The sequence below is a fragment of the Bombus flavifrons genome, chromosome 14 (genome assembly GCF_040668555.2).
Source record: "Bombus flavifrons isolate JBK064 chromosome 14, iyBomFlav1_principal, whole genome shotgun sequence".
Lineage (NCBI taxonomy): Eukaryota > Metazoa > Arthropoda > Insecta > Hymenoptera > Apidae > Bombus > Bombus flavifrons.
Genome location: NC_138455.1, coordinates 9,878,718 through 9,899,942, shown reverse-complemented (window position 1 = coordinate 9,899,942; position 21,225 = coordinate 9,878,718). Strand labels below are relative to the sequence as shown.

The 21,225-nt window shown below is 37.0% G+C and overlaps 2 protein-coding genes across 6 annotated transcripts in view; both read right to left on the bottom strand.

The window, feature by feature from the left end:
• Positions 1 to 396: 396 nt before the first annotated feature.
• LOC138187071 (uncharacterized) overlaps positions 397 to 21,225 on the bottom strand; it is a 55,447-nt gene continuing 34,618 nt past the window's right edge. For 2 of the 5 annotated variants that reach the window (XM_069127541.1, XM_069127540.1), the window contains exons 2-3: positions 3,369 to 3,486; positions 397 to 2,772 (exon numbers count right to left, since the gene is read on the bottom strand). In XM_069127541.1, the coding sequence (XP_068983642.1) occupies positions 407 to 2,772; positions 3,369 to 3,486 (2,484 nt within the window). In that variant the 3' untranslated portion in view covers positions 397 to 406. Of the gene's footprint in view, positions 2,773 to 3,339; positions 3,487 to 11,776; positions 12,466 to 14,104; positions 14,138 to 21,225 lie in introns of those variants that run through there. The other 3 variants (XM_069127542.1, XM_069127539.1, XM_069127543.1) reach the window with 3 other exon arrangements.
• The window catches only part of LOC138187074 (uncharacterized), a 31,396-nt gene continuing 15,953 nt past the window's right edge, over positions 5,783 to 21,225 (bottom strand). The window contains exon 3 of the mRNA XM_069127549.1: positions 5,783 to 6,105. The gene's annotated coding sequence lies outside the window, so the exon portion shown is untranslated. The remainder of the gene's footprint in view (positions 6,106 to 21,225) is intronic.

Here is a 21,225-nt window from a genome sequence, read left to right as displayed (position 1 = left end):
TTGGAAACAAAAGATAACAGCATAGATAACAGTTGAGATATTAAAAATTGTTCTGGTCGGTATTATGTCACCTTGTCATTCTTTAATATATTACTTTTTTACTTTCGCAAACTGTTGTTCAATTATCTCGAGTTAATTGATATTGTTCGTGTTATGAAATGGATAAAAAGTTTAGTTTGAGATCAATGCAAATCAATTTATACGATACATATGTTTGTAAACGACCGTCACCTTTGTTAGACACATTTCTAAAATTACAGGTAGAAACGTATACAACTCCGTTACTACAGAAATTGCATATTGTGATAAAATTGTAGATCTTTATCTTTATACTAATAAAAATGAGAAATAAATTATTCCGAGTATGTAGGCACCGTGCCACGGATGTACGGTGCAATTTTTCCTGTCATATTCTATGAGTTTCCATTTCATCGGTTCTAACTTCTTCATTCAAAGAATTCAAATTTTCACCAACTAGAAGCGCTTCAATCTCGCGATATGTTTTTCCTTTTGTTTCCGGTATCCATATGTACACTATCAAAAATGCCAAAAAGCTTGATGCCGTGAAGATCATGTAATTCGCATACGATCCTATATTATTGGTAATCACTTGATACAGTTTCGACACCGTAATACCAATTATACCATCGAAAATCACAACAATGGCACCAACAAAGCCTCTTAGTTCTGCAGGAAATAACTCGCATCGGAGAACATTGGGTAACGTACCTAAGCCAATTTGAAACATTACTTGTTGCATAACTAAGGTGGATATGGGAATAGAGGTGATTGAAACGTTATACCCATGTTCAACTAAGAGAAGATAATTTGCTAAAACAATCAATGGACAACACGTTCCAAGCGTAGACATAATCAAAAGTGTTTTTCTTCCAAGATATTCCACTGTTGCGATGGTGAAACTGCCAGATAGAACGCTGACAATGTGGATCGTAATCGTCGCTTTGTATGGATTGAGAGCGATCGCTGTTTTGCTAAACAACACTTTCAGATACTGCGTAGTGATGTAGTTTCCGCTAAGGTGTTGTGCCATGACCAAGACAAGCATGATAAACAGAGCTTTCCTGTTGCTTCGTTGTAGCATTGCTCGCAGCTTGGTTGACCAGTTATATTTAGTGAAATCTATGTGTGTCTCATCTATGTTAGCCCGTTCGTGTAAATCCTCAGTGAATCGTGATAGTGTTTCATATGTGTGGTCTGTGTGTATTTCGCTTGAGGATGGTCGGAGCATTTGGCTTGTGGATGGTTGGTGTATTTCGCTTGTGGATGTTTGGTATACTTCGCTTGTGGATGGTCGGTATATTTCGCTTGTGATTCCTGGGTGTATTTTGCTTGTGGATGGTCGGTGTATTTGGCTTGTGGATTGTCGGTGCATTTCGCTTGTGGGTTCTGGCTGTATTTCGCTCGTGGATGGTTGGTGCACTTCGCTTGTGGATGGTCGATGTACTTCGCTTGTGGATGATCGGTGTACTTCGCTTGTGGATGGTCGGTGTACTTCGCTTGTGGATGGTCGGTGTATTTCGTTAGTGGTTTCTGGGCGTATTTCGCTTGTTGCTTGTGGGTGTATTTCACTTGTTGCTTGTGGGTGTATTTCGCTTGTTGCTTGCGGGTGTATTTCGCTTGTGGGTGGTTGGTGTATTTCGCTTATGGATGGTCGGTGTATTTTGAATATGTGGTCTGGGTGTATTTGGCTTGTGGAGGGCCGGTGTATTTGGCTTGTGGATGGTCGGTGTAAGTCGCTTCTGGATTGTGAGTGTAATTCGCGCGAGGTTTGGAGTGATAATCCGGGCGAGTTTTGCGAGTATACTACGCGTAATTCGCCCGTGGGTTGTGTTTGTACTTTGCATATGAATTTTGAGTGTACTGGGGATATGTATCGTGAGTTTGAATCGCTACTGGATGGTAAGTGTAAATCGGACGTGGCTTCATTGTCTACTTCCCGCATGGGCTTTGAGTGTGCTTCGCATTTGGATTGTGAGGGTAAATTCCTTCTGTACTGTGCGAGTAATTCCCTTCTGTACCGTGCGAGTAAATCGCTTCTTGTTTGTGAGGGTAAATCGCTTGTGGATTGTGAGGGTAAATCGCTTGTGGATTGTGAGGGTAAATCGCTTCTGGTTTGTGCGTATAGAGGATGTAGTTCGAATCCCATTGTGTGAGGATCTGCGACGCCTTTGTAAAATGCTATCGACTTGCGTGCTTGCTGCTTTCGACCTTTTGCTAACAAGAAATACGGAGTTTCGGGGAAACACGTGTTCGTGAAGAGGGATATAAAAGATATTATTACAAGAACCGTGAGGAGTGTCTTGTCCGTCAGAAAAAGTCCTAGGATGCAGGTTAACAATGACCCGTTTAATGCGTTCACCGCAATTATAGTACCTATGGCGCCTCTGAGGTTTCTGTTGGCGACTTCTGACACGTACATGGGATTTATCGTGTGGGCAATACCTACGCCTATACCGAGAATCAACCGAGCAAGGTATAGCATTGGCACGGAATTTGCTTCGTAGATGATGAACCAGCCTACAGTGAACATTGTGCTGCATATAAGGAGGCATTGTTTACGACCGCTGCGATCGGCCAACTCAGCAGCCACAAGTGCACCGATCATTGAACCAACTATTGTCAAAGAAACGATCCATGAATATTCGTCGTGTGTTAACGTTAGCGGCACACTGCCGGTCACGGCTATTAGATAATGAAGAGAAATCGTTGTCCATCCGTTGATTGTTCCGACTACGACCATGGTTAGCATTGCTGGAATGAGAAACAGGTAATGCTATATATAGCATATGTTAATTGCGGTTGTTTTATAATTACACTGCGTATATTTACGCAAATTTATATCTTTAATATATACTGTTAATATATTTATAATTAATACATACCGCAGGCTATAAGTAATTGGACTCTTTGCGATGTTAAGTGAAATGCTTCCACTAGTTTTATTTCTTAACTATTTTATTAATAATCTGTTAATCCATTCGCATTATATGTGCATTAAGTAAAATACTACATGAAGTAAAATTTGTTAGAGTCTTGCGATAAGTATAGGTGTATTAGTGTGTAATAATGTACATTTCTTCGCTTTCAGATTTCTCATAAATATATAAAAGTGTGCACTCGATTTATGATATAATAAAGAATCAGTGCGATGAATATCAAAATCGAAATGTTAAATTTATCGTAATGTAGGATGGAATAGAAATGCAAGTTTAAGCGGTGGTACGAAAGTGAGAAATAATTCACGAACACCACTATGAAACATCAATTGGGGGAAGGAAAGGGAATTGCATTCTGCGTATTAAAATTACGAATAAATACCTGACGTAATATCAAGAGTGAAAACTAACCGAAATAACATGCTAGGCATTGCCGCCATCGTGATTCGCAGAGACAACAAGAAGCTTTCCTTGGCAGTGATAAACCGTCAGGATCTAAACCATCGCCCTGATTCAATCTCCTGTGAATCTGGAAAACAGATACCTTTGTTAAGAATAGAAATTATAATTCTTTTCTAATTAGGTAGTCTAATTAAACTTTTAAGCGAACATAAATTCCATACCACGGAACAGATATTAACACTACGTTTACGGGCGTTTTTTATATATCTGTCGGGTTCACATTATGATTAGGGTTAGGGGCGTGTAACGAATATTCATTTGGATTAGACATTGTTGTTATGCAATAGAGAAGATATTTACTCGTACAAATATGATTATTACCGAATTTGACAGTTAACCGTGATAATTAGATACTCGAGATGCTAATGACAGTGATCCCAGGTTCAATAATGAATTCGCGGTCAACGAGATATCAAAATGCGCTTTCTTCCAAAGTCCAAGTTATACTCAACTAGCTTGTCTACGGTACAAGTATTACTAAACTAACTCTTTGTTAAAACGTAGAATATTCACCGAGTGTAAAGATGCTATGTAACTCGCTAATGAGACCTCACGAGAGAATGACTTTCCGTCACGATGATGCTGCAGAGGAAAACTATGATGGGGTGTGCCTAAGAACACGAGATCATCGGATTTGTCGACGAAAACCTTCGTTCGGAAAGTGAGGGAAATGGACGTTCCTATTAATTGGTTAATTTCTATGTTGGTGGTTGAAGAAGGATGCTAATCGCCCTTGAGATAAAGTTGCTAGCGGGAAGCGTTGTTCGTGAAAAAAGCAGATTTCCCGTATATTCCCGTAGTAGGTGATAGATTTAGGGACTGTTATAGGATAAAAACTGTTTGTCCGATTGAAGGACCTTAGTTAACTAAATCCTAAGATTTATAGCGGGTCCTCCGGCTAGCTGAACATGTACTGTGGAGATGCATCGACATCCGGTAATCATCTTGCCCGAAGAATAGGGTCTGTGTGTGGCGAGCCACGGGACAGAAACTGTTGAAATGTTTACTGTCGCGTGCCGCTACAATTATTTCTTTTTAACACTAGGTTTACGGGCGTTTCTTATATACCTATTTCTACGAGGATTCGTCAAATTGACGGGTAAACGAAAATATTTATTTTCTTTAAAAAATCGATTTATTCAAATTAAGTCTGAATTGAACAATATTAGGCTTCACGTTTAAATAGATTATTAGTAAATAGAAAGTCTTTTTTTTTATACTATCACGGAAATGATAACAATAACATTAACGCTATAGGGTAATCATATTTATTGAGCACATTTTTTTACAAATATACTGAATTTTGTTTGTGCATTTTCCGCGTACGATCTTTCTGCAATATATACAACAATTATTGCTTCTATTTTTTTTTGCAGTAGTCCACTTGGCAACTTTTTCGCACTTTGGACGTTGAAAGTGACAGAAATGAAGCGTCTGATCTTTGACAAAATATGAACTCCTTTCTGGATATTTTCCATCCGGTGCACTCTTTACACAATATCCACGCGTTTATCGCTGTCAAATCTAAAATATTGAAAAAAATACTTGAAAGGGCCATCGGAAACTCCCTGCTTTCACACTATATTTGCGTGCCATCTGGTCAACGACGTCCACACCAAACTTTGTTTTATTATAAAAAGCAATGGTTTCTGGAACACGTTTATGATTGTCTTCTATTTGTATACCTGTATGTTTGGTCCTTAGAAGGAGGACTTTTACGTTAGGCTTACTTTTATACACAGTAAGAGTACAGTTTTCTGATTTATATAAATTTGACGAAAACAAAGTCATCTTGTCCTTTTTTCCCCTGAACATAGAGTTTCATCTTTCCCTATATGAGGGAAACCATTCGAAATATATTCTGTTTGGACGTCAACTGCAAACCAAAACGTAATGTCAAATTTATAAGGCTTATTCGGCATATATTGCGTAAACTTGCATTGGGCTTTCGTTGGAAATAATTGGTCATCTATTGAGACATTTTCATATGGCTTGTAACAAGCCTGGCTATTACTTGTAAATCTGTTCTATATTTCGGATATTAGTGCAAATTTATCTGTTTGTAATCTTTCGGAGGCTTTCAATGATCTCGCTTCACATGCACCCTGGGCATATAGAATTCTTAGAAAACTACGCGACTCAGCAACTGTGATTGTCCGTCTTTTTTCAAAACTCGATGAGTCTCGGTTTCAGTGCAATCTTTTATGTGTTCCATTATGTGTCTGTCAATTATCAATTCGAAAGAACTAGTTACAGAACCTGACATAATATTTCTCTTAGCATAACCAGTAGGTCCTGCGATATCCTTGAATATCATACGAACGGGCATCCTACCCCTAGATCTGCCTGCTTTCAGTTTTATCCACTGTGTCCTGTCAATTTCAATTTCAATTTCTCCCATTACATTTTGAGATGCTTGGAATACTCGTCCTTTCATCCTCGAAGTTAGAACTAGAAAAAATACGTATCTTTTTCATGTTACGGCACACTTTCAAGAAGTTTTCCTCTCCACTATCCGAAGGTCCTTGTATCTCTCCATTTTCAGTGTATTCAGAACTTTCATTGTCAGCTTCGCTTTGGCCTAATTCATATTAATCTCCTTCGGAGGTGTCCTCAGAACGATCTTCATTGATGTTGACAATTATGTTCAATATCTTATTATATCTCTTGGATTTACTCATAATTGCTAGAAAAGGAGGATTGATCAAAAAAAGAAAATACTGTGGTCGAATTCAATTATCCTATTGTAAATACTTATAATAAGCGGAGAAAATAATGGGAAATGGCTATAATAACTGAAACCTTTTCACAGTATTTGAAAACCGGTTTGTTTATGAAATCAGCTAGCCCGTCAATTTGACGGGATTTAGAGATAGGTATACTACATACAGATTTAAAAAATTAGAAAGCCAAGGAAAAAATAATTGTGTGTATAAATTCTGTAGATGAAATGATTAATATCCGATGCAAAATGGTTAAAATTTTTTAGATATTTCATTTCGAAGTTTGAAATCCGTCAACTTGACGGACCTCGTAATCCTAGTAGTAATAAGTATTTAAATATTAATATTTTTTCAAAGGAATTGAAAAATTTTCTTTTTCCTATCTTAATAGAAATACAATTTATGGTATTTCTATCAACAGCATTAAAATATGCTTGATGTTATTTGATATTATTATAGATAGAAAACGTACTTGAGTTTTTCACTGACGTCTGCTAAAGGTTATTTATGCTTTTGACAACTTTCTTCTAAAATCATTTCCTTTGAGTGTCCTCCAAACCAGTGGTAATTTGAAAGGTTTTTATATGTTTCTTAAATATCTTTTCTAAATAATGAAATATATTAACATGTCGTATAGATAATCCCGAATAACCATTTGAACCTTCGAATATGATTATTCGAATGATACAATATGATATAATCGATATTTATAAGACGCAACAGTTTTAAGCTTTGAACTTTATGTTTTGTTGGGTCGTGACAGTTTAAATCAGGCTGAAAGATTCAAAATTTTAAATGATAACGATCGGTCAAGACACAAGGTCAAAGATTTAAGATTGTTGTGACTTTTAAATATGGAATCATATTCGAAGGTTCAGACGGTTCTTTGGTATTATCGACACGATATTACATTTCATTTATACATACATTGTATACATTTCATTACGAACCAAAACTTTAAATCGAGACGTAGGAATCAAAACTTTAATTGCTATGGATTCGTATCTCTATTTGGAAATAAAAGAATAATAGTTAAATTCGCTGAAAATAGGTATCTAAAACAGACGCCTTTTTTTATATCCTCCTTGAATTAGCATTTAGGATTTGTTACTCTGCGATATTTAATTTCTAGCCGTTTATTTCAAAAATATTTATCATATTATCATATTAAATGCTTACCGTCATGTTGCCAGACATAAGTACTTTCATGCAATTATATAATCACGATGGATTTTCAATAATTGAATTTGTAGAATCCAGTTTACACATAATTATTTAAAAACTGCACGAAAAATCATGGATAGTTATCTATCGCAAAAAAAGAACAACTGTAAGAAATCTTTATACTGATTCTCGCGATTAACGGATATCGTATTGATTTGTACCATTTACACGACTGCCACAATCATACTGGGTACTTCTGGGGCTACTTCCCCTTTACATACAGTCGACATTATTTCAACACATAAACACTTCTAATTCTCCTTATTATATATTTAAATGTAACGAATTAATTTTAAATATTCCCACGTAGTAACAATAATATTTTTGTACTTATTATATCTAGGAAACATACTAATTGTAATATTAGAACAGTCGAATGCCAACTATTATATGATACATATTTCCTATAATATAAAAATTAAAATGAGCAGAAATAATTGCACAGCTTCGACTATTAGTTATTTTTGTTCCATGTTGCTACATCGGTAACGTTCATAATCCATCCAGCGATCATAATCCAGCATTTGAATTATCTTTAATTTCTTGGAGCATAGCTTCCTTTATCGCGGCAATTCTTTTCCTCTTTACTTTCGCTCTATTTCGACGTTTCCCACTGAAACTGTCGTATTTTCTACGGTCTCTCACGCGTCGAAACACTTTTTCGTTTGAAATTTCCTCAGTAGAGAAACGCTTCGCCCAAATCATTTTCCCTCCTTGCATCTGCATCTGCGTACACTTGGTACACTTACATCGCATCTATAATTTCTGTGAATGTGTACAGTATTGCTCGATTTCTGGTGGACTTGTCCCAATTATATCGAATAAGATTGCGTTCAGGCTCACGACTCAAAGAATCATCAGACTCTTGTATACATTGGCTTTGAGCTATTGAGTTTGCAACTAAGTGATTGCGGATATTGTCATTCGGTGGTTTTGGGTGCATACATTATTTTTTATTATTAAAATATCCAACTTTTACTTGCGGAAGTATCCTGTTTATTTTTATTTTTTTATTTTCATTAGCGAGTACCCTTTTCAGATAATTACAAACGTCGCGACGCAACGTTATGAATTGTAGGGAGCATGAAAAAGACTGATATTTTTTGACGTCGGAATTTCAGAACACGCGACACGGAGTCCCATATAATGTCACGTCTAGTCGCGTTTTTATAATAGTGAATGTGTGAAATATCGATACATATACGAATTTCCATCTCACAGAGGATTCTAATATAAATGTAATTAAGTTTTAGGTTTAACTCGATCTTTACTTTCAGTTTTAAATTTCAGCTTCGGTCGTTCTAAAAGATCTTTATGTTGTTTGTTTCCATAACGATCAAAGAACAAATATTTTGCAAAAATAAATGGCAAGAAAGAATTTGACCGAATTCTTTTATACAAAAAGAGTAATATTTTGGGAAAGAGGAAGGGTGATGTTACCGTGGAAGAGAGAGTTGCTATTCAGAGTATTTTACCCAGTGAACTCAGTGGTTTTCTTACCATTTTAATATCGTTCTCGACGTAACCGATTTAGCATGACGTAGGTTTAGGACCTTAGCGGTATTTGGTATTACAGTTGACTCGTCTTCATTCGGACTCCTTTAATTAATTTCCACTAGGGGTGTCTGTAATAAATTCGTCTATAATAAAACTTGAATAAAATAGAACATTCAATATCTTGTTTGTGATTTTTATATAGATAGTAATGTTTCCATGTTTCTTGTAGCTTTTTAATAAGGATGATATTTGTTTAAAAGATATACAATAAATACATAATTGTTGATAGACAAAACTTTATAAAATTGTCGATATTTGATTTTTCGCGTAAATTGTCGTATATTAAAAGTAGGAAATATTATAAATTTCTGAAGTGAACACTATTATTATAGCCATTATTTACTGAAGATAACATTCAACAGTTCGATAGAATTCCTGCTAGACTAGGCTAGATATTTATCACTGTGTTACGGTACAGTAATTACTGTAATATTCGAACAAACGTATTCAAATATTTTTCAGTAATAACTATAATATAACGCCGAAAAGACCGTGTCTTACACATATATAATTGTATATGTATATACATATGCTTATCAGCGACAACCATAATATAATATAAGTACTTATTATCAATGTGTTATGTTAATTATATTATATTATTTTCACCATACATACTGACTTTTTCAGCATACCTGCTGTTTATTGTGACAATATTAGCATATGTATATGTTTTATACATATGTTATATATTGAAAACAAAAAATAACAGCATAGATAATAGCTGAGATGTAAAAAATTGTCCTTGTCAGTATTATGTCACCTTGTCATTTTTTAATATATTACTTTTCTAACTTTTGCAAGCTGTTGTTCAATTATCTCGAGTTAAATGATATTGTTACATTGTTCGTGTTATGAAATGGATAAAAAGTTTAGCTTGAGAACATGTATTCCTCTAAGTTCAATGCAAGTCAATTTATGCGATATATATGTTTGTAAATGACCATCACCTTTGTTAGACACATTTCTGAAATTACACGTACAAACGAATAAAACTACGTTACTACAAATATTGCATATCGTGATAATACTGTAGATCTTTATTGTTATACTAATAAAAATGAGAAATAAAATATTCCGAGTAAGTAGACACCGTGCCACGGACGTACGGTGAAATTTTTTCTGTCATATTCTAGTAGTATCCATTTCATCAGTTCTAACTTCTTCATTCAAAGAATTCAAATTTTCACCAACTAGAAGCGCTTCAATCTCGCGATATGTTTTTCCTTTTGTTTCCGGTACAAATTTTAACACCAAATAAGATGCTATGGATAATGATATTCCAGAGAGAAGGTAAATCGTCTCGAACACTAGAATATCTGGAAATGCTTGACGCAGTAATGGCCCGATAAGACCAATTGCACCATCGAAAATCACAACGATGGCACCAACAAAGCCTTTTAGTTTTGTAGGAAATAAGTCGCATAGGAAAGTATTGGGTAACGTGCCTAAACCAATTTGAAACAATGCTTTATACAAAATTAATTGGAGTGCGAATAATAAAATGATGGTGTCATAGCCAGTCTTACGTTTAGTTAACAGAAGATGAATTGTTAAAGTCATCAATGTAACAGACGACCCAAGCATAGACAGAAGCAAAAGTTTTTTTCTTCCATACAAGTTCGCTAATGCCGCTGGTATATAGCCAGAACAGTGGCGGATAATTTCGAACATAATCATCATGATATATATATCGGAAGCGGCTGTTTCTTTGATAATCAATTTTTGCAGGTGCAGCGCAGCGATGAAGTTTCCGCTAAGTTGTTGTGCCATGATCAAGCCAAGCATGATGAACAGAGCTCTCCTGTTGCTTCCTTGTAGTATTGCTCGCAGCTTGTTTAAGCAGGTATATCTAGTTCCATCCATGAGTGGTTCAAGTATGGCCGTTAATGTTCGTGAAACCACATTGGGTTGTGTGCGTAAATCGCTTCTGGATCGCGATTGTATTTCGCACATGTGGTCTGGATTTATTTCTCTTCTGGATGGTCGGTGTATTTGGCTTGTGGATGGTGGGTGTACTTCGCTTGTGGGAGGTGTGTGTACTTCGCTTGCGGATGGTCGGTGTGCTCCGCTTGTGGATGGTGGGTGTACTTCGCTTGTGGAAGGTGTGTGTACTTCGCTTGCGGATGGTCGGTGTGCTCCGCTTGTGGATGGTGGGTGTACTTCGCTTGTGGATTGTGAGTGTAATTCGCGCGAAATTGGGAGTGGTAATGCGGACGAGTCGCGCGAGTATTCTACGCGTAATTCGCCCGTGGGTTGTTTGTTTACTTCGCATTTGAATTCTGATTGTACTGAGGATATTGATTCTGAGGGTGAATCGCTGGATGGTAAGTGCAAATCGGACGTGGCTTCTGTGCCTACTACTTCCCGTGCGGGGTCTGAGTGTGCTTCGCGTATGGATTGTGAGGGTAAATTGCTTCTGTACGGTGGGGGTAAATCGTCACTTAATGATAAGGGCAAGGTGATCCTGCACAGTGGGGGCTCTTCGATGCTGTACGGTGGGGGCTCATCGATGCTGCGCGGTGGGGGCTCATCGATGCTGCGCGGTGGGGGTAAATCGTCACTTAATGATAAGGGCAAGGTGATCCTGCACAGTGGGGGCTCTTCGATGCTGTACGGTGGGGGCTCATCGATGCTGCGCGGTGGGGGCTCATCGATGCTGCGCGGTGGGGGTAAATCGTCACTTAATGATAAGGGCAAGGTGATCCTGCACAGTGGGGGCTCTTCGATGCTGTACGGTGGGGGCTCATCGATGCTGCGCGGTGGGGGCTCATCGATGCTGCGCGGTGGGGGCGCATCGATACTGTACGGTGGGGGCTCATTGCTTCCGTGCGGTGGGTGTAAATCGCTTCCTGATTGTGAGGATAAATCACTTCTGGATTGTTGGTGTAATCCGTATCTGGCTTCTGCGCGTAGAGCACCTAGCTCGATTTTCACTCTTTCAGGATCTTTGATGCCTTTGTAATATGCTATCGACTTGCGTGCTTGCGCCTTTTGACCTTTTGCCACCAAGAAATACGGAGTTTCGCGTAAGCACATGAGCGGCAAGATGGATATACCTGATATTACTATAAGAGCCAGCAGGTGTGACGTGTACGTCAGCGAGTGTTCTAGGGCGTAGGTTAGTAGTGACCCTATATATACGTCCGCTGAGATTAAAACACTTACTAATCCTCTGTATTCGATGTCGGTGACTTCTGACACGAACATGGGATTTATCGTGCGGGCAATACCTACGCCTATACCGAGGACACCCCGAGCAAAGTATAGGTTTTGCACAGAAGTTGCGCGATACATTTCGAACCAGCCAAAGGTGAATACTGTACTGCATAGAATGAGGCAGTATTTACGACCGATGCGATCGGCCAACTTCGCAGCCACAAGTGCACCGATCATTGAATTAAGTACTGTCAAAGAAACGCTCCATGAATATTCGTCGCGTGTTAACGTTAGCGGCTCCTCGCCGTACCCATATGTTCGACGAAGAAATGAAATGTTTGTCCATCCGTAGACTGTACCGACCAAGCACATGGTTATCGTTGCTGGAATTAAAACAGATAACGCTATATATAGCATATGTTCATTGTAGCGCGGTTGTTTTACAATTACACTGCCTATATTTACGCAGATTTATATTTTTAATATATACTACTAATATATTTATAATTAATACATACTGCAGGCTATAAGTAAATGGTCTCTTCGCGATGTTAGCACGAATGCTTTCCACTAGTTTTATTTCTTAGCTATTTTATTATTAGTCTGTTAATCCATTCGCATTATACGTGCGTTAAGTAAAATACTACATGAAGTCAAATTTATTAGAGACTTGCGATATGTATAGGTATATTAATGTGTAATAATGTACATTTTTTTGCTTTCAGATTTCTCATAAATATATAAAATAAATAAAATAAATATATAAAAGTCCGCACTTGGTTTATGATATAATATAGCATCAGTGCGATGAATATCTGAATCGAAATGTTTAATTTTTCGTAATGTAGGATGCAATAGAAATACAACTTTAAACGGTGGTACGCAAGTCAATAGAAGTGAGAAATAATTCAGGAACATCACTATGAAACATCAATTCGAGGGGAGAAAGGAAATTGCATTCTGCGTATTAAAATTGCAGATAAATACCTGACGTAATATCAAGAGTGAAAACTAACCTAAAGCACCAGGTACCCATTTCCGCGCGCGTGCGAAGGTGCTGTTAATAATTTCACTTTCCAGTAATAAACGGACAGAACGAAAACCTCCGCCCTCAGGCAATCTGCTGGGAGCCTGGAAAACAGATACCTTTGTTAAGAATAGAAATCATAATTCTGTTCTAATTAGATAGTGTAATCAAACTTTTGAGCGAATATAAATTCCAAACGACGGAAAAGATATTAAGACGTATTTAAATATTAACATTTTTTCAAGGTCATTGAAAAATTTTCTTTCTCCTACCTTAATAGAAATGCAATTTATGATATTGCTATCAACAGCATTAAAATATGCTTGATGTTATTTGATGTTATTATAGATAGAAGACGTACTTGAGTTATTTATGCTTTTGACATCTTTCTACTAAAATCGTTTCCTTTGAGTGTCCTCCAAATCAATGATAATTAGAAAGGTTTTTATATGTTTCTTAAATATCTTTTCTAAATAATGAAATGTATTAACATGTCGTATAGATAATACCGAAGAACCGTTTGAACCTTCGAATATGATTCGATATTTAGAAGACGTAACAGTTTTAAGCTTTGAACTTTATGTTTTGGTGGGCCGTGGCAGTTTAATTCAGGCTGAAAGATTCAAAATTTTAAATGATAATGATCGGTCAGGACACAAGGTCAAAGATTTAAGATTGTTGTGTCTTTTAAATATGGAATCATATTCAAAGGTTCAGACGGTTCTTTGGTATTATCGATACGGTATGTTAATACATTTCATTATGTGCCAAAACTTTAAATCGAGACGTAGGAATCAAAACTTTAATTGCAATGGATTCGTATCTCTATGTGGAAATAACAAATAATTGTTCAATTCGCTGAAAATAGGTATCTCATACAGACACTTTTTTGATATTATCGTTGAAATAGAGTTTAGGATTTGTTACTCTGCGATATTTAATTTCTATCCGTTTATTTCAAAAATATTTATCATATTATCATACTAAATGCTTACCGTCCTACGCTGGAACATGTTGCCAGAAATAAGTACTTCCTCGCAATTATATAATCACGATGTATTTTCAATATTTGAATTTGTAGAATCCAGTTTACACATAATTATTTAAAAACTGCATATCAAATCGTGGATAGTTATCTACGGCTGAAAATGAACAACTGTAAGATACCTTTATACTAATTCTCGCGATTTACGGATTTCGCATTGATTTGTTCGATTTACACGATTGCCACAACCATACTGGGTACTTCTGGGGTTGCTTTCTCTTTACATACAGTCGACATTATTTCAACATATAAACATTTCTTATTCTCCGTGTTATATGTTAAAATGTAACGAACTAATTTTAAATATTCCGACGTAGGAACAATAATATTTTTGTACTTATTGTATCTAGGAAATATCCTAATTATAATATTAGAACAGTCGAATGCCAACTATTATATGATACATATTTCCTATAATATAAAAATTAAAAGGAGCAAAAATAATTGCCCAGCCTCGACTATTAGTTATTTTTGTTCCATTTGCAACATCGTTTACATTGCGATAATAATTCAGCATTTGAATTATCTTTAATTTCTTGGAGCATAGCTTCCTTTATCGCTGCAATTCTTTTTCTCTTTACTTTCACTCTATTTCGACGTTTCCCACTGAAACTGTCGTATTTTCTACGGTCTCTCACGCGTCGAAACACTTTTTCGTTTGAAATTTCCTCAGTAGAGAAACGCTTCGCCCAAATCATTTTCCCTCCTTGCATCTGCATCTGCGTACACTCGGTATACTTGCATCGTATCTATAATTTCTGTGAATGTGTACAGTATTGCTCGATTCCTGGTGCACTTGTCCCAATTATATCGAATAAGATTACGTTCAGGCTCACGATTCAAAGAATCATCGGACTCTTGTATACATTGGCTTTGAGCTATTGATTTTGCAACTACGTGATTGCGGATATTGTCATTCGGTGGTTTTGGGTGCATACATTATTTTTATCATTAAATTATTCAACTTTTACTTGCGGAAGTTTTCTCTTTATTTTCATTTTTTTATTTTCATTAGCGAGTACCCTTTTCAGATATTAACAATCGTCGCTTCGCAATGTTATGAATTGTAGGGAGCATGAAAACGACTGATATTTTTCGATGTCGGTATTTCAGAACACGCGACACAGAGTCCCATATTATGTCACGTCTTCGTCAAATTTCCGCTTCGGGCGTTCTAAAAGCTCTTTATGTTGTTTGTTTTCCATAACGATCAAAGAACTAATATTTTGCAAATGAATGGCAAAGCGGGATTTGTCCGAATTTTTTAATGCAAAATCAGTAATATTTTGGGAAAGAGGAGGAGTGATGTTACCGTAGAAGTGAAAGTTGCTATTCAGAGTAATTTACCCAGTGAACTCGGTGGTTTTCTTACCATGTTAATATCGTTCTCGACGTAACCAATTTAGCATGACGTAGGTTTAGGACCTTAGCGGTATTTGGTACTACAGTTGACTTGTCTTCATATGGACTCCTTTAATTAATTTCCACCAGGGGTGTCTGTAATAATTTCGTCTATAACAAAACTTAAATAAAATAGAACATTCAATATCTTGTTTGTGATTTTTATATAGATAGTAATGTTTCCATGTTTCTTGTAGCTTTTTAATAAGGAATATATTTGTTTAAAAGGTATACAATAAATACATAATTGTTGATAGACAAAACTTTATAAAATTGTCGATATTTAATTTTTCGCGTAAATTGTCGTATATTAAAAGTGGGAAATATTATAAATTTCTGAAGTGAACACTATTATTATAGCCATTATTTACTGAAAATAACATTCAACAGTTCGATAGAATTCCTGCTAGACAAGGCTAGGTATTTATCACTATGTTATGATACAGTAATTACTGTAATATTCGAACAAACGTATTCAAATATTTTTCAGTAATAACTATAATATAACGCCGAAAAGACCGTGTCTTACACATATATAACTGTATATGTATATACATATGCTTATCAGCGACAACCACAATATAATATAAGTACTTATTATCAATGTGTTATGTTAATTATATTATATTATTTTCACCATACGTACTGACTTTTTCAGCATACCTGCTGTTTATTGTGACAATATTAGCATATGCATATGTTTTATACATATGTTATATATTGAAAACAAAAAATAACAGTATAGATAATAGCTGTGATATAAAAAATTGTCCTTGTCAGTATTATGTCACCTTGTCATTTTTTAATATATTTCTTTTCTTACTTTTGCTAACTTTTGTTCAATTATCTCGAGTTAATTGGTGTTGTTGCATTGTTCGTGTTACGAAATGGATAAAAAATTTAGATTGAGAACATGTATTCCTCTAAGTTCAATGCAAGTCAATTTATGCGATATATATGTTTGTAAATGACCATCACCTTTGTTAGACACATTTCTAAAATTACACGTACAAACGAATAAAACTACGTTACTACAAATATTGCATATCGTGATAAAATTGAAGATTTTCATCGTTATACTAATAAAAATGAGAAATAAAATATTCCGAGTAAGTAGGCACCGTGCCACGGACGTACAGTGCAATTTTTCCTGTCATATGCTACTAACTTCCATTTCATCGGCACTATTTTCTTCATTCGAAGAAATCGAAGATTCACTAACTAGAAGCTCTTGAATCTCGTGATATGTTTTTCCTTTTGTTTCGGGTACAAATAGAACCACCATCACAGTTGCCGTGCCGCATGATATCGCAGAGAGAAGGTTGATCGTCTCGAACACTGCAATACCTTCAAATACTTGATGCAGTAACGACCCGATAAGACCAATTGCACCATCGAAAATCACAACGATGGCTCCAACAATGCCTTTTAGTTTCGTAGGAAATAAGTCGCATAGGAAAGTATTGGGTAACGTTCCTAAACCAATTTGAAAGAATGCTTGACACAAAATTAAGCCGACTCCGAGCAAATAAAGGATCTTGTCATAGCCAACATTATTTTTATTTCTCGGAAGCGGAATTGTTAAAATCAGCAATATACAAGACGACCCAAGCATAGACAGAATCAAAAGTTTTCTTCTTCCATACCATCCCACTAATATCGCTGTTATATAGCCAGAAAAAAAGCGGACAAAGTCGACCAAAATCATCGCGATATATATATCGAAAGAGGTTATTTCTCTGCTAATCAATTTTTGCAGGTGCTGCGCAGTGGTGAAGTTTCCGCTAAGTTGTTGTGCCATGATCAAGCCAAGCATGATGAACAGAGCTCTCCTGTTGCTTCCTTGTAGTATTGCTCGCAGCTTGTTTAAGCAGGTATATCTAGTTCCATCCATGTATGACTCAGGTATGCTCGTTGATGCTCGCGAATCCACATTCGATTGTGTGCGTAAATCGCTTCTGGATCGCGATTGTATTTCGCACATGTAGTCTGGGTTTATTTCGCTTGTGGATGGTCGGTGTATTTGGCTTGCGGATGGTTGGCCTATTTGGCTTGTGGATGGTGGGTGTACTTCGCTTGTGGCAGGTGGGTGTACTTCGCTTGTGGATGGTCGGTGTACTTCGCTTGCGGAGGGTTGGTGTAATTCGCTTGCGGATGGTGGGTGTATTTCGCTTGTGGATGGTGGGTGTATTCCACTTGTGGATGGTCGCTGTATTTGGCTTGCGGATGGTCGGTGAACCTCGCTTGTGGATGGTCGCTGTATTTGGCTTGCGGATGGTTGGTCTACTTGTCTTGTGGATGGTCGGTGTAATTCGCTTGTGGATTGTGAGTGTACTTCGCTTGTGGATGGTCGGTGTATTTGGCTTGCGGATGGTTGGTCTACTTGTCTTGTGGATGGCGCATGTACTTTGCTTGCGGATGGTTGGTGTAATTCGCTTGTGGATTGTGAGTGTACTTCGCTTGTGGATGGTGGGTGTACTTCGCTTGTGGATTGTGAGTGTAATTCGCGCGAGATTTGGAGTGGTAATCCGGGCGAGTCTGGCGAGTATTCTACGCGTAATTCGCCCGTGAGTTGTATGTTTACTTTGCATTTGAATTTTGAATGTACTGAGGATATGGATTCTGAGGGTGAATCGCTACTGGATGGTAAGTGTAAATCGGACGTGCCTTCTGTGCCTACTACTTCCCGTGTGGGGTCTGAGTGTGTTTCGCGTATGGATTGTGAGGGTAAATTGCTTCTGTACGGTGGGGGTAAATCGCTACTTGATGGTGAGGGCAAATTGCAACTGTACGGTAGGAGTAAATCGGTACTTAATGGTGAGGGGAAAGTGCAACTGTACGGTGGGGGTAAATCGCTACTTAATGGTGAGGCGATAGTGCAACTGTACGGTGGGGGTAAATCGCTACTTAATGGTGAGGCTATAGTGCAACTGTACGGTGGGGGTAAATCGCTACTTGATGGTGGGGGCAAATTGATGCTGTACGGCACATTGCTTCTGTATGGTGGGTGTAAATCGCTTCCTGATTGTGAGGATAAATCACTTCTGGATTGTTGGTGTAATCCGTATCTGGCTTCTGCGCGTAGAGCACGTAGCTCGATTTTCACTCTTTCAGGATCTTCGATGCCTTTGTAATATGCTATCGACTTGCGTGCTTGCGCCGTTTGACCTTTTGCCACCAAGAAATACGGAGTTTCGCGTAAGCACAGGAGCGGCAAGATGGATATAATGGAAATTACTATAAGAGCCAGCAGGTGTGACGTGTACGTCAGCGAGTGTTCTAGAACGTAGGTTAGTATTGACCCTATATATACGTTCGCTGGGATTAAAACACTTATGGAGCCTCTGTGTTCGATGTCGGTGACTTCTGACACGAACATGGGATTTATCGTGCGGGCAATACCTACGCCTATACCGAGGACACCCTGAGCAAAGTATAGCGTTTGCACAGAAATTGCGCAGTACATTTCGAACCAGCCTAAGATGAACACTGTACTGCATAGAAGGAGGCAGTATTTACGACCGATGCGATCGGCCAAATGGGCAGCCACAAGTGAACCAATCATTGAACTAAGTACTGTCAAAGAAACGCTCCATGAATATTCATCGCGTGTTAACGTTAGCGGCACGTCTCCGTTTCCCGATGTTAGACGGAAAACTGAAGTGTTTGTCCATCCGTAGACTGTACCGACCAAGCACATGGTTATCGTTGCTGGAATTAAAACAGATAACGCTATATATAGCATATGTTAATTGTAGCGCGGTTGTTTTATAATTACACTGCCTATATTTACGCAGATTTATATTTTTAATATATACTACTAATATATTTATAATTAATACATACCGCAGGCTATAAGTAAATGGTCTCTTCGCGATGTTAGCACGAATGCTTTCCACTAGTTTTATTTCTTAGCTATTTTATTATTAGTCTGTTAATCCATTCGCATTATACGTGCATTAAGTAAAATACTACATGAAGTCAAATTTATTAGAGACTTGCGATATGTATAGGTATATTAATGTGTAATAATGTACATTTTTTTGCTTTCAGATTTCTCATAAATATATAAAATAAATAAAATAAATATATAAAAGTCCGCACTTGGTTTATGATATAATATAGCATCAGTGCGATGAATATCTGAATCGAAATGTTAAATTTATCGTAATGTAGGATGGAATAGAAATGCAACTTTAAACGATGGTACGCATGTCAATAGAAGTGAGAAATAATTCAGGAACATCGCTATGAAACATCAATTCGAGGATGCAAAGGTAATTGCATTCTGCGTAATAAAATTACAGATAAATACCTGACGTAATATCAAGAGTGAAAACTAACCTAAAGCACCAGGTAACCATTTCCTCGCGCGTGCGACGTTGCTATTAGTAATTTCACTTTCCAGTGATAAACGGTCAGGACCAAAACCTCCGCCCTCAGGCAATCTGCTGGGAGCCTGGAAAACAGATACCTTTGTTAAGAATAGAAATCATAATTCTATTCTAATTAGATAGTCTAATCGAACTTTTGAGCGAATATAAATTCCAAACCACGGAAAAGATATTAAGAAGTATTTAAATATTAACATTTTTTCAAGGTAATTGAAAAATTTTCTTTCTCCTACCTCAATAGAAATATCAGGTCTGTAAGTACGAAACCGGAATTTGCCTATAGATTGCCCTAGCTGATAATATAGTTATCACTAAATTGCGCATTGATGCCAAAATTCTTTGTTGACATCTCAGAAACATTTTCGACTCAGAACAATACAAGTTTCATACAACAGCATAGTTTGTAATAGCGTTAAACATGTCAAATCTTGTGCCTGGAAACTACGATTTGTTGACGGCATTGGTTTTCTGTTACCATTTGAAGAAAACTGCTGCAGAATCGCGTCGAATGCTTGTCGAAGCTTATGGTGAGCATGCTCTTGGTAAATCGCAGTGCTTTGAGTGGTTTAAAAAATTCAGAAGTGATAATTTTGACGTGTGGAACGAAGAACGTGGAAGGTCACCAAAAAAGACCACCGAGCTGTTAAAACCTGGCGAAACCGTTAATACTGAGCGCTACCGGCAACAAATGATCGATTTGATTCGATCATTCGAATGAAAAAAGGCAACACAAAGTAATTTTGCTTCATGATAATGCACCATCACATACAGCAAAACCGGTCAAGGAAACGATTGAAGCGTTCAGTTGGGAAATACTTTCGCACGCGGCTTACTCACTAGACTTGGCTCCGTCCGATTACTATTTATTTGCATCGATGGGACACGCACTTTTTGACCAGCACTTCACTTCGTACGAAAATGTACTTGACGTACTTGAGTTATTAATGCTTTTGACATCTTTCTTCTAAAAGCATATCCTTTGATTGTCCTCCAAATCACTGATCATTTGAACGGTTTTTATATATTTCTTAAATATTTTTTGTAATTAATGAAATATATTAACATGTCGTATAGATAATACCAAAGAACCGTTTGAATTTTCAAATATGATTCGATATTTATAAGACGTAACAGTTTTAAGCTTTGAACTTTATGTTTTGGTGGGTCGTGACAGTTTAAATCAGGCTGATAAATTCAAAATTTTAAATAATCACGTTCGATCAAGATACAAGGTTCAAGATTTAAGATTATTGCGACTTTTAAATATGGAATCATA